The sequence below is a fragment of the Coregonus clupeaformis genome, unplaced genomic scaffold (assembly GCF_020615455.1).
Source record: "Coregonus clupeaformis isolate EN_2021a unplaced genomic scaffold, ASM2061545v1 scaf4923, whole genome shotgun sequence".
In the NCBI taxonomy this organism is placed as follows: domain Eukaryota; kingdom Metazoa; phylum Chordata; class Actinopteri; order Salmoniformes; family Salmonidae; genus Coregonus; species Coregonus clupeaformis.
The window spans coordinates 7,425-20,045 of NW_025538377.1; the positions used below are offsets into that span (position 1 = coordinate 7,425).

At 47.5% G+C, this 12,621-nt stretch overlaps 1 protein-coding gene across 1 annotated transcript; it reads right to left on the reverse strand.

Annotated features, from left to right (window-relative positions):
- Positions 1 to 4,945: 4,945 nt before the first annotated feature.
- LOC123490823 (E3 ubiquitin-protein ligase Midline-1-like) lies at positions 4,946 to 12,154 on the reverse strand (the record flags this gene model as incomplete). The annotated part of the gene is made up of 6 exons (XM_045220679.1): positions 4,946 to 6,806; positions 7,054 to 7,261; positions 7,523 to 7,684; positions 10,762 to 10,905; positions 11,706 to 11,822; positions 12,019 to 12,154. Coding segments are annotated over 6 exons (1,116 nt in total), but the record flags the coding sequence as incomplete, so codon positions are not given.
- Between the last annotated feature and the right edge of the window lie 467 nt (positions 12,155 to 12,621).

Below are 12,621 nucleotides of genomic sequence, written 5' to 3' on the forward strand. Positions count from 1 at the left end.
AGGGGGGTCCGTCCATTTCACCCTCCAGCGCCTCCGAGCCGAGCCCTATGGAGCTTGGGGGCGCTGGCGCTAGAGAGAGGAGGGGTCGGAGTACGAGGGGGCCCGTCTCCTGCACCAACTGTGGCCGTGGAGGACACACCGCGGCTAGGTGCTGGGAATGGCCTCCTAGGGGAGAAGACGACAGGCCCCGCACTGGGGAGTCCTTCCAGGTGAGTAGGCGCCCCACTCACCCAGAGCTCTCTGTTGCGCACTTCTGTATACCTGTGCGTTTTCCACAGGTAGCACCTCATTCCCAGCATAAGGCGCTGGTAGATTCAGGCGCGGCTGGGAATTTTGTTGATAGGAAATTTTGTTTAGAATTAGGGATTCCCCTTCTTCCTGTTGACGTCCCATTCCCCGTTCATGCCCTAGATAGCCGTCCGTTGGGATCGGGCTTGATCAGGAGGTCACGGCGCCACTTAGGATGTGTGCGCAGGGGGTCATAAGGAGATGATCCAGCTATTTCTGATCGACTCGCCTGCGTATCCGGTGGTGCTGGGCATGCCCTGGTTGAGTATCCATAACCCGTCTATTTCGTGGCAGGAGAGGGCTCTGATGGAGTGGTCTGCCCAGTGTGTGGGTCGATGTTTAGGCGTTTCCGTAGGGGGCTACCTCGGTGGAGAGTCCAAACCAGGTGCCCGCATTGCACGTTCCCCCTGAGTATGAGGATTTGGCTATTGTGTTCCAGTAAGTCGAGGGCGACCTAGTTGCCTCCCCATAGGCAGGGAGATTGTGCGATAGACCTCCAGGCAGGAGCTGCGCTCCCACGGAGCCATTGTATCCTCTGTCTCAGGAGGAGAAGAGAGCTATGGAGACTTACATAGACGAATCTCTGAGACAAGGATACATACGGCCATCCACTTCCCCTGCGTCCTCAAGTTTCTTTTTTGTGAAGAAAAAGGATGGAGGGTTACGCCCGTGCATTGATTACCGTAGTCTCAATCAGATCACGGTGAAGTACAGTTATCCACTTCCTCTGATTGCGACCATGACGGAGTCATTGCACGGGGCGCGTTTTTTCACTAAATTAGATATCAGGAGCGCGTACAACTTGGTGCGCATTAGGGAGGGCGATGAATGGAAGACAGCCTTTAGTACCACCTCGGGCCATTACGAGTATCTTGTCATGCCATACGGGTTGATGAACGCTCCTTCAGTTTTCCAATCATTCGTGGATGAGATATTCAGGGACATGCAGGGGCAGGGGTGGTCGTGTACATAGATGACATTTCGTGTACTCGTCTACCCGAGTCGAGCATGTGGCTCTGGTGCGCCCGAGTGTTGAGGGAGGCTGTTGGAGCACGACCTGAATGTCAAGGCAGAGAAGTGTCTGTTTTTCCAGGAGTCGATCTCCTTTTTGGGTTATCAGTTGTCTGCGTCAGGGGTGAAGATGGAGGTTGACCGGGTGTCAGCCGTGCGTAATTGGCAAACGCCAACCACTGTGAAGGAGGTGCAGCAGTTTTTGGGGTTTGCGAATTACTACCGGAGGTTTATCCGGGGTTTTGGACAGGTGGCAGCTCCCATAACGTCTCTTTTGAAGGGGGGTCGGTGCGTTTGCAGTGGTCAGCCGAGGCGGACAGGGCTTTTGGGAGGCTGAAGGACCTGTTTACCTCGCTCGGTGCTGGCGCATCCGGATCCCTCTTTACCATTTCAGGTAGAGGTGGACGCGTCAGAGGCCGGTATAGGAGCCGTGCTTTGCAGCGGTCCGGCACGCCACCTAAACTCCGCCCCTGTGCCTTTTATTCCAAAAAGCTCAGTCCGGCGGAGCGAAATTATGACGTAGGGGACAGGGAGCTGTTAGCCGTGGTACAGGCCCTAAAGGTGTGGAGGCACTGGCTTGAGGGGGCTCAACACCCTTTCCTCATTTTGACTGACCACCGTAACCTGGAGTACATCCGGGCAGCTAGGAGACTGAACCCTCTCCAGGCGCGGTGGAATATGTTTTTGACCCGGTTCGTATTTAAGATCACGTACATCCCTGGGTCACAGAACGGTAAGGCAGACGCACTGTCTCGGCGGTATGACACGGAGGAGAGGTCCGTGGAGCCCACTCCCATACTGCCGGAGTCTTGTCTGGTGGCACCGGTAGTGTGGGAGGTCGATGCTGAACTCGAGCGGGCGTTGCGCACCGACCCTAGTCCTCCTCAATGCCCGGAGGGTCGGACGTACGTTCCGCTCGAGGTTCGGGATCGATTGATCTATTGGGCTCACACATCACCCTCCTCTGGACATCCTGGTATAGGCCGGACAGTGCACTGCCTTAGTGCTAAGTACTGGTGGCCCACGTTGGCGAGGGATGTGAGGGTTTATGTCTCCTCCTGCTCGGTGTGCGCCCAGTGTAAGGCGCCTAGACATCTGCCTAGGGGTAAGTTACTACCCCTGCCCGTTCCACAACGACCATGGTCTCACCTCTCGGTGGACTTCATCACTGACCTTCCTCCCTCACAGGGGAATACTACTATACTGGTCGTTGTGGACCGGTTCTCTAAGGCCTGTCGTTTGCTCCCTATGCCGGGCCTTCCTACTGCCCTACAGACCGCCGAAGCTCTATTCACCCATGTTTTCCGGCACTACGGGGTACCCGAGGATATTGTGTCTGATCGAGGTCCCCAATTCACCTCCAGAGTCTGGAGAGCCTTTATGGAGCGGTTGGGGGTCTCGGTGAGCCTCACCTCGGGTTACCATCCGGAGAGTAATGGGCAGGTGGAACGTGTGAACCAGGATGTGGGTAGGTTTCTTAGATCATACTGCCAGGACCGGCCGGAGGAGTGGGCACGGTACGTTCCCTGGGCAGAAGTGGCCCAGAATTCCCTACGCCATTCCTCCACTACCCTAACCCCTTTCCAATGTGTGTTAGGTTACCAGCCGGTTCTGGTACCTTGGCAGCAGAGCCAGATCGAGGCTCCTGCGGTGGATGAGTGGGTGCGGTGCTCGGAGGAGACGTGGAACGCTGCACACGTCCACCTGCAGCGGGCCCTCCGTCGTCAAAGCGGCGCCGATCTCCACCGCAGTGAGGGACCGGTGTACGCACCTGGTGATCGAGTCTGGCTCTCTACCAGAAACCTGCCCCTCCGCCTGCCCTGTCGGAAACTGGGTCGGCGGTTTGTGGGGGCCGTTTAAAGTCCTGAGAAGATTGAACGAGGTGTGTTACAGATTACAACTACCTATTGAGTATAAAAGTATTAACCCCTCGTTCCATGTGTCTCTTCTCAGGCCGGTGGTAGCTGGCCCACTCCAGGAAAATGAGATCAAGGAGACTCCTCCGCCCCCCATTGGACATCGAGGGGGCACCGGCGTACTCCGTGCGGTCCATCTTGGATTCGAGACGTCGGATGGGGGGTCTCCAATATCTGGTGGAGTGGGAGGGGTACGGCCCGGAGGAACGGTGCTGGGTGCCGAGGGAGAGACATTTTGGACCCGTCTCTCCTGACAGAATTCCACCGTAGTCGCCCGACGCGCCCTGCTCCGCGTCCTCCTGGTCGTCCCCGAGGCCGGAGTCGGCGCACGTCTGGAGCCGCGCGTCAAGGGGGGGGTACTGTCACGGTTTCGGCCGAGGCTGCCTCTCTTCCTTGCTCGGGCAGGCTTCGGCGTTCATCGTCTCCGAATACTAGCTGCCACCGTTGTATGTTTCTATGTTCGTTTGGTTTTGTCTGGATTATGTACACCTGTTGTCGTTTAGCGTCATTAGTGTCCTATAAGTTCTCGTTGTGTTTGTCAGGTGTTGTGTGTGATTGTTTCCGCTGTCGTGTTGGTGCGCTACTATTTACAGTGCGCTATTGTAGCTTGCCTCCTTTGTGTAGGAGAGTATTTTTCACACATGTTTAGTGCGCCCTTTTGTTTACGCCTGTGTGCGCATTTTCTCGCCTCCGGGCTGTTGGATCGTGTTTTGAGTGTGCATTACTAAAGTCTTTTGGACTTATCTTCTGCGTCCTGCGCCTGATTCCCACACCACACCCACCTACAGCACCCGCTGACATTTACACGGATCAGTCGTCCTGGTCCCTTTGCAGAAAAACAGCCCCAAAGCATGATGTTTCCACCCCCATGCTTCACAGTAGGTATGGTGTTCTTTGGATGCAACTCAGCATTCTTTGTCCTCCAAACACGACGAGTTGAGTTTTTACCAAAAAGTTCTATTTTGGTTTCATCTGACCATATGACATTCTCCCAATCCTCTTCTGGATCATCCAAATGCACTCTAGCAAACTTCAGACGGGCCTGGACATGTACTGGCTTAAGCAGGGGGACACGTCTGGCACTGCAGGATTTTTTTCTCTCAATTTGTCTGTCATAGTTGACGTGTACCTATGATGAAAATTACAGGCCTCTCTCATCTTTTTAAGTGGGAGAACTTGCACAATTGGTGGCTGACTAAATACTTTTTTTCCCCACTGTACGTATGCCATCACATACACACACAAACACACAGTAAAATACATACATGAAGGACTACACACACACACACACACACACACACACACACACACACACACACACCTTCCCAAACACTGTTGTCAAACATGTATGTTAGTTGTAAGAGGAAGGACCCCAGTCAGTTGTATTCAGTTCTTTGTTGTTTTGTCTGAGGCTCTGGTGGGTAAGGCCAATATTGCCCGGTCACACCGTTGCCCCTGTGAACCAGAGACAAAAGCCTCTAGCAGACCAGGAAGAGGCCCTGTTGTCTACAGGAAGTTCTCAGGATAAATTCTCTAGTTTGTAGGCTAAACTTAGACATAGATGGCTGGTTGGGTTGGTTTATGTTGGGAAGGCAAGGGTCTAGAAGGAGAAAAAAGTATATGCTAGGCTACGTTGTCGGAAACGCACAAAGACCTGTGGTGTATTGCTTAAGTGATGTTTACGGCAAAGTGTGTATGTGTGTGAATAAAATACACAGCACAGCAGGCAGTAAACAAGTTAAAATGTATCTCTCTTTATTGAACCTTGGACAATCGACAAATTCTACTTCATATTTGTACAGTGACACAAGCATTCCGATCCTCTTTCCTAAAATATTGTCCACAGGATTCAAACATACAACTGAATTTTTGTGGTAACATTAAAGAGTACATCATCGCTGCATCCAATACAAGGAAACAGATAACCCCAAACCACACCTAAGAGACACATTAATGAGTGAACCAATCCTGAACCAAGATGATCTGTAAAATATCAAGATGGTCCTTCTTTTGAAAGAAAACAGAGTTAAAGAGAACATAATATGTTATGTACATCATGGAGTGCCTGTGTGTAGTGGCGAGATGTATCCTACAACGTTTGAGTTCATGGTCACTGGGTCATACAGTGGTCAAGCTGTGGCTAGTGGTGGCATCGACCTTGTTGAAATAATGCCTGAGTTTGTACGTGTGGTGCTTCCTGATGACTTCACTGTATGACATATGAATGACAAATGCCCAGAGGCATGGTTGTTGTCATTGGAATTTACCTCCCAGCAGCCACTGGACCTGAATAGAGAAATTATTGTAATAGACTTGTCCTCACTGTACCTAACAACAAAGTGGAAGTGTTTTTCAGTTCAGGTTTGTGACAACTACTAAGGACAATAGGAATTTAGTATTCACTCAGGAGAGGACAAAGTAGTTTGCATTATTTTCATGGATGAAAACAGGATTTGGAATAGACCTGAGAGAGTCTCACAAACATGCATGGCTGAATTACAAAGGACCTATCCCATTGCAAAACATGAAAACAATTGAAGACACAATTTGTTGTGTATCCCTGCTTGTCTAAAGTGCAACGGTACTTTTACACTTGGGGGGTTAAGGTACTGTAAGGAAGAAAGTAATGATGTTGTCTCAAAATATGTATAATTTACACATTAATGTATTAGGCCACAATACTTTTCCTAGATTAGAAAGTAACATCGATAAATTACATCAAAATAATTTCCCTACATTTGTAAATGTCTCCTATCCCCGGTAAACTGACCATAAATAATGTATGAACAATGTGTAAATGCAAGGGAAAATGTACATATTGAAATGTATCTAGGCTATTTTCTTACACTTAAATAATTCATATCTATTATATAAGCACAAGAAAATAGTAGGTAAAGACATTTAAATGCATTGCTACTTTGGTTCCATAATCATGAAGGTGGGAGTTGGGCAATGCTATAATTCACAAATGTACAGCTACATAGCTCTTTCCTTGTTTCCCATCCCAAACAGTGGTCTGTGGTTGAATCAAGGGTGGTCTGTGCGATTGACGTTCGCCCAAGGGGTGGTCCAAAGTGCCTAAAATGAAATGAGGTGGTAGCATGACGTGTTCTGGGATGATTCGAGAATGAAGACGTCCTTTGCTAGTTCATGGTGGCCCAAAGTGCCTTGGAAGTGGCTTAACCTAACCTAACCCAACCCAACCCAACTTAGTCTGGTTTGGCCCGGTGGAACTCTAGTTCTCAGTCCTGGGTTTCCAACCCTTCTAGGTGTTCGGGGATGGGCAGGCCCGTGAGGACAGTCAGACACTTGTTCCACACGTTGAAGACGGGACACACGGGCTGGGTGAAGGACACGTGGAACGTGTGCAGGTGTTGCGAGCCCACGGCGTCGTAGAAGGTAAGTGAGCCGGCGTCGTAGTCCAGCAGGACACCCACGCGGCGCAGGTGTGGCGATGGCTCGATGGCCAGCTCCTTGCTGTTGTGACGCACCACCCACGAGTTGTTGCAGCGGCACAGGACCCAGGAGGCCGAGTTCTTGCCGATCCACTCGTGCTTGGGGGCCGACTTGTAGGCGATGCCCACCGCATACCTGCAGAGAAATAAGTAAGAAGACTGTTAGCCAGCCTCTAAAATCAAAACACTTCAACACTTCTTACATGTGCATTGAATCTTTCTCTGTCTACATTCTATAAATGTGCCTTTAACTGACTTACAATGTGCCGTAACATGACCACCCCTTTAGCTCTGTCATTCCTATCCAGACAGATCCAACAGGCCAAACACCATGTGGTTCAGAGCAAGACATCGGTCCATCAGGTCTCCCAGGTCTAACTCACCATGTGCTTCCTCCAATCAGGGCCTCCCAGTAGTGACGTCCGCTGTCGATGTAAACGTTGCCGACGACTCCGTAGCTATTCTGGCTGGTGAAGCGCTCCTGGCCGTGTCCCTTCTTCGATGCCGTCTCGTCACGCTCCACCGTCAGGTTGTCATGGGAGACCTTCAGCTTCTTGTGGGCAGACTTGGGGTCCAGCTTGAAAGGTTGGCCTGGACGAAGTGGACAGAGAGAGACAACATGGTTACGTTAGCAAGGGGCTAGGATAGGATAGGCTATGAAGGCAGCAGCTGTATGTATGGTGTCCATATTAGGACACCATCCCCGACATGTGATGCTGTGCTAATATGGACACTGTAATAATACATAATATGGTGTCCATATTAGGTAAGAATCACAAGATACTGTGCTTCTTTAAAAACTGCATGTTATAATGCCAAGTTTCCTGATATCGTAATGTATGGAGCCCTTACTGTTGGTTTTGAGTGTTCCTGGCTCACTGCTGCGGGCACCCGCCTGGTTGATGGCTTTGACGATGAAGATGTACTTGGTGCCGCTCTGCAGGCCGTGGACGGTGTAGTGGTTCTGCTTGATGTTAGGCACGATCATCCAGCTGTCTGCAGAGTTACAGAGGCCTGGGATGGAGACACAGACGCACAGTTCCAGTGTTGTCATGCATACACACTCAGCTATGCATTGGTGCGTATGAGTGAATACACAAATGGCTCCGTTTGCACACACGTAGTCACATGAACACACACAGAGTGGCTATAACAGACCCACAACACAGAGTACACACACTTTGTTGTTGAAGTATTGTGGCTTTGATACTTGAATCTTTGAAAAGCAAACATCTTCAATTAATTAGGTCACTCGTAAACTGCTGTCAGGCACAATTCCATGACATAAGCAAAGTTAATTGTCACATAATGAGGAAAACTTTGCCTGCCGCAGAGACAGCCAATCCTCAGCCAAGGTAAGTATCATACTTGGACCAAATACCACCATTCACCATTTAATTAAATCCATATTTCCCCAACATATTGAATTTTTTGTTCTTCTGTTAGCGAAGTCTTATCTATAATTTGAACGAGGTCTAGGTTTGAGTCTGTTTGTGTTAGGGAGAGGAGGAAGTAGATGAATGTGTTCCTAGGAGACCAGAGCAAGAGGACAGAGAGGAGTGGTCCAAATTCCACTATCAGTCATTTCCTCAATCTATTCTATTGCCTTTGATCATATCCAAGTGAGAGGGGGAGGATTCATTATCAGTGTTCAGACAAAGCTTCTTGTCCAATATGATTTTGGTATCAGAGGGTGTAGTAAACGTGGAATTATGGGGTGATTTGTCATACAAAGTAAATTCATTATGAAAAATGTGAGTGATCTTCAAAAAGCCACAGTCAGCCAGAATGCATCATAGCATTATGACATTAATATTGATTAATTTATAATCATCCAACACATTCCCTTTCTATTGCGATTAACTCTACTCTGTTGTTTCATGTGGTTACTGTGGGCGTTAGGAGGTTGTAGGTCATTCACATCTCAATGGCTGTGCTATACATGTGATAGGTATATACTAAACTGCGCTGTGCCACATTGATGCCCGCAGGCTTAACTCTCTGACAGAGTGGCCATCATGCTGAGTGCACAGTGTATTCTCCGTAAGATTTATGCGACATCTTTTTGTGTGCGAGCCCATTACACCTTTTTGTCCGTCCCTATAGGCTACCATGTCCCATCATACCCCATCATCATGTCTAACGTGTTCTGAAGGCTGCTGTGCTGTAAATGTACAGTGCACTGTGAATGTACAGTACATTTGCCAATATTTTAAATGGAAACGTGCCATTCTCACCTCACACATGGCAGCCATTTTGGAACGGAGTGCCTGCCACACATTATTTACAATAGTGAGAGAAAACTCAGTCAGTTATTCAATTGCCCTGCAATTAAATGACCCTGAGTGATACCCTATGGGACCAGTGTTTGCCGTCACCCCTTTCCTCTACCGTGTTTTCTAAGATGTGACATTGTGACAACACCTCAGCCTCAGCCCAGAGCTTAGACCTGGTGATTGGATGTGAAACTAGAGCGGGAAGAAAACATAGCAGAGAGGAGGAAGTGGAAAAAAAACAAGTGTCACATTGGGTTTACAGCACCCCTCATGAAAAGTCCTGATGTTGGTAGACTTGAAAAAAAGAAAGGCCCTTAGAGAGTCTTCTGCTCAATGGGGCTCCAAACACAGCAACTGACACAATTGTTATGTTCAATTATCATTCAAGGGTGAACATGGTAGACTTCTATTATACATTTATGTTCATTCATTTTGTATATCGGTATCGAAATACATTCTAAAAGGCATTCAACTTGAGGGCACTGGAGTTTTCAACATGATTTAAGCATGGAAAAAGCCAGTTTTGCAGCAACACTGGTGATGTATTGCAATACTAAAGCTATAGTTCTGGTAGTGTTCAGTTTCTTCTCTTTTTTTGTTGCTAAAATGCTACTTGATGTTTGAAGTGAAGTGAGATGCTCACAATAGGAGACATATCATATCCTATTTATTCTCAAATCAATTCAAATCACATTTTATTTGTCACATACACGTGTTTAGCAGATGTTATAGCAGGTGTAGCGAAGTGCTTGTGCTTCTAGCTCCGACAGTGCAGTAATATCTAACAAGTAATATCTAACAATTCCACAACATATACCCAATACACACAAAACTAGTAAGGAATGGAATTTAAGAATATATACAAATATGGACAAGTAATGACAGAGCGGCATGGACTAAGATACAGTAGAATATTATAGAATAGAATACAGTATATACATATGAGATTAGTAGTGCAAGATATGTAAACATTATTAAAGTGACTAGTGTTCCATTTCTTAAAGTGGCCAGTGATTTCAATAGGCAGCAGCAGCCTCTAATGTGCTAGTGATGGCTATTTAACAGTCGATGGCCTTGAGATAGAAGCTGTTTTTCATTCTCTCGGTCCCAGCTTTGATGCACCTGTACTTACCTCACCTTCTGATATCTTATAACCTTTTTTGCTAGCCATCCGCTTTCATCAAACCACACTTCTCCTTCTGTTCTCTGAATCTAAGAAGCTATATTTCCCATCCCCTGACCTCATTTTATATTGCTTGCCCAGTGAAGTATGCATGAGTGTGGCTTTGGCGTGATCCGTGGGGGAGGAGGGGCTCTGAGCACTGATTCGTGTTATGACTGTAATTCGAATCAGCTAGTCTCCCCCTCCCTCTCTCCTTCCCACTCTGTCCCCTTTGACTCTGCAATAAATCAAGCTGAGATCCTGAGATTTGAGCTCACCCCATTGGCCCTAGTCAGGCTCGGTGAGAAGAAACACATGATTCAGTTTTGATTCTTGAGTCCTCCAGCTGTTTGGCTTTCCACTTGATTTTTCGCTTGGCTTTGAGTTGGAAAATACTAGAGTTATCATCAGGAGAGAGTTCTGTGAGAACAAAGCGTTCTCTCAAGGCATTCTGTGGACTTACTAGCACCATTGGCTTGCCATGTGAAGATACCATTGTGTGTCTGGTGGTGTGTCTTGTATGCCAGAGGGTAGTTTAGCTTACACCCTGATACATACCCTGACAACATTGGCTTGACCTATGAAGATAGTTGTGTGCTTGGAGGTGTTTCTGGAATGTGTGACTGTATTTTTGCCTACACCCAGATACTTACTGACAACGTTGGCTTGACCTGTGAAGATAGCATACTGGAGTTCATAGGAAAGCACACTGAACTCGTCGTCTGAGGTCCAGTGGACGGTGATGGTGTCGTACGATGCAGTGCAGAGCTCTTCTCTGATGCCCGGAGGACTTGGCGCTAGATATGGGTAATGAGAAATTAGAGAAGGGTAAGAATAGAAAATGTTATGCATGCTCTGGCATAACAATGAAATAACAGTGGTTCACCTTTGAGCGTGCAGTTTTACAGGAGGACTTTTTAAAGGAGGACTGAAGGCTAGTGACTTATATTGATTGCCAAGATTTTGCTTGCTAATGATCATTTATAGCCTAGATAATATTTCAGAGGTTGACAGTGTGATTTAGCTGATGACATCTTTTGCTCTCTTCCCCTCCCTAACCCTACTCTCTCTCTTCTCTCATCTCTCTCTCTCCCGCTCCTGCTTTCTCCCTCTCTCTCTCTCTCTCGCTCTCTCTCTCTCTCTCTCTCTCGCTCTCTCTCTCTCTCTCTCTCTCTCTCTCTCTCTCTCTATCGCTCTCCCCCTCCGCCAGTGAGTACACATCGATGACTCAGAGTGATTCTCTTAGTGAGCCAGCCCTCAAGCGAAGCCCTCTGCCATCACAAAGACCAAACAAGAATCTCTTCCACAATCTCATATAAATCTATTCATATGATGTATCATTTTTTTGTACTGCAATAACATTGACAATTTTGACATTATGTCGATGTGGAACTTTGAACCCCAGTTATGTTGAGTGCATATATTGCCAGTGCTTTGATATAGTAGACATCATGATACAAAGCAATATCACGATATAGGCAACAATATCACAGTATATCACGATATTGCTAAATTATCACAATCTATCGCTATTGAATTGAACTATCACTATTGGCGCCCACCACTACTAGTAAGCAGAGCTGATTGTACTCTGTACCTGTGAGGTAGTCCAGGCTCTCCAGCAGCTTTTTCTCCTTGGTGAAGTCCAGAGCGAACGTGTCAAACGTGTCCGTCAGGTTGATCTCTGGAATCAGGACCTGAGAGGAGGCGGTCGCTCATGGAAAACCTAACACAAACACATATCCCAGAGGGTTTAGTTCACAACTATCCCACTATGTTGCACATTTTCATAAGATGCCAGAGGTCATGTTGGTTGACTGTGAATTCCCAATGGTTAGTCAGAGAGCCTGTGTTTGTAGTGAACTTCTACCACGCCCTCCGTGCTGGCTTGGCTCACCTCTCGGTGATACTCTTGGCGGTCTGGAGGAAGCGGGCGTGGTCCGTCTCCTTCAGGGTCTGGTCGGCCTGGGTGATGAGGGCAGAGGACCTCTCGATGCACTGCTTACAGTTGGAGATCTGCTGAGCTAGCTTCCTAATCCTGACCGCCTGTAGAACAGATAGGACAGAGGGGTTAGAATGGGTTAAAGGTGATTAAATTAATCCCACGTCAGGGATGGTAGAGATTTAGCCCAGATTGGGCATTTGGGATCCTATCCAGATGTTTTTTGCTTGTTGCTTTCTCTTCACCTAATGAGAGGTTTAGAGAGAGTGATTGAGGGCAGTGAAATGTGGTTGGTTGGATGTTGTATTTATGTCAGAGACACTACCCTCATCAACATTTTCTGACCCACTCTAACTAAACATCTAATCTTTGGTTTCATTCGAATGTGTATATTTTTGTTGCAATTTTCTGGTATTTATATGAAACAACTTGTCACCCATATCCTATATCTGGACAATGCCAGAGGTGTGGGAGCAGGAAAAAATACAAAATTGTCTCTCTATCGTCTCAGCGGCAACCACCCACCATAAAGGATTTCCATTTAGGCAGGTTTCATTTCCAGCCGAAAGAT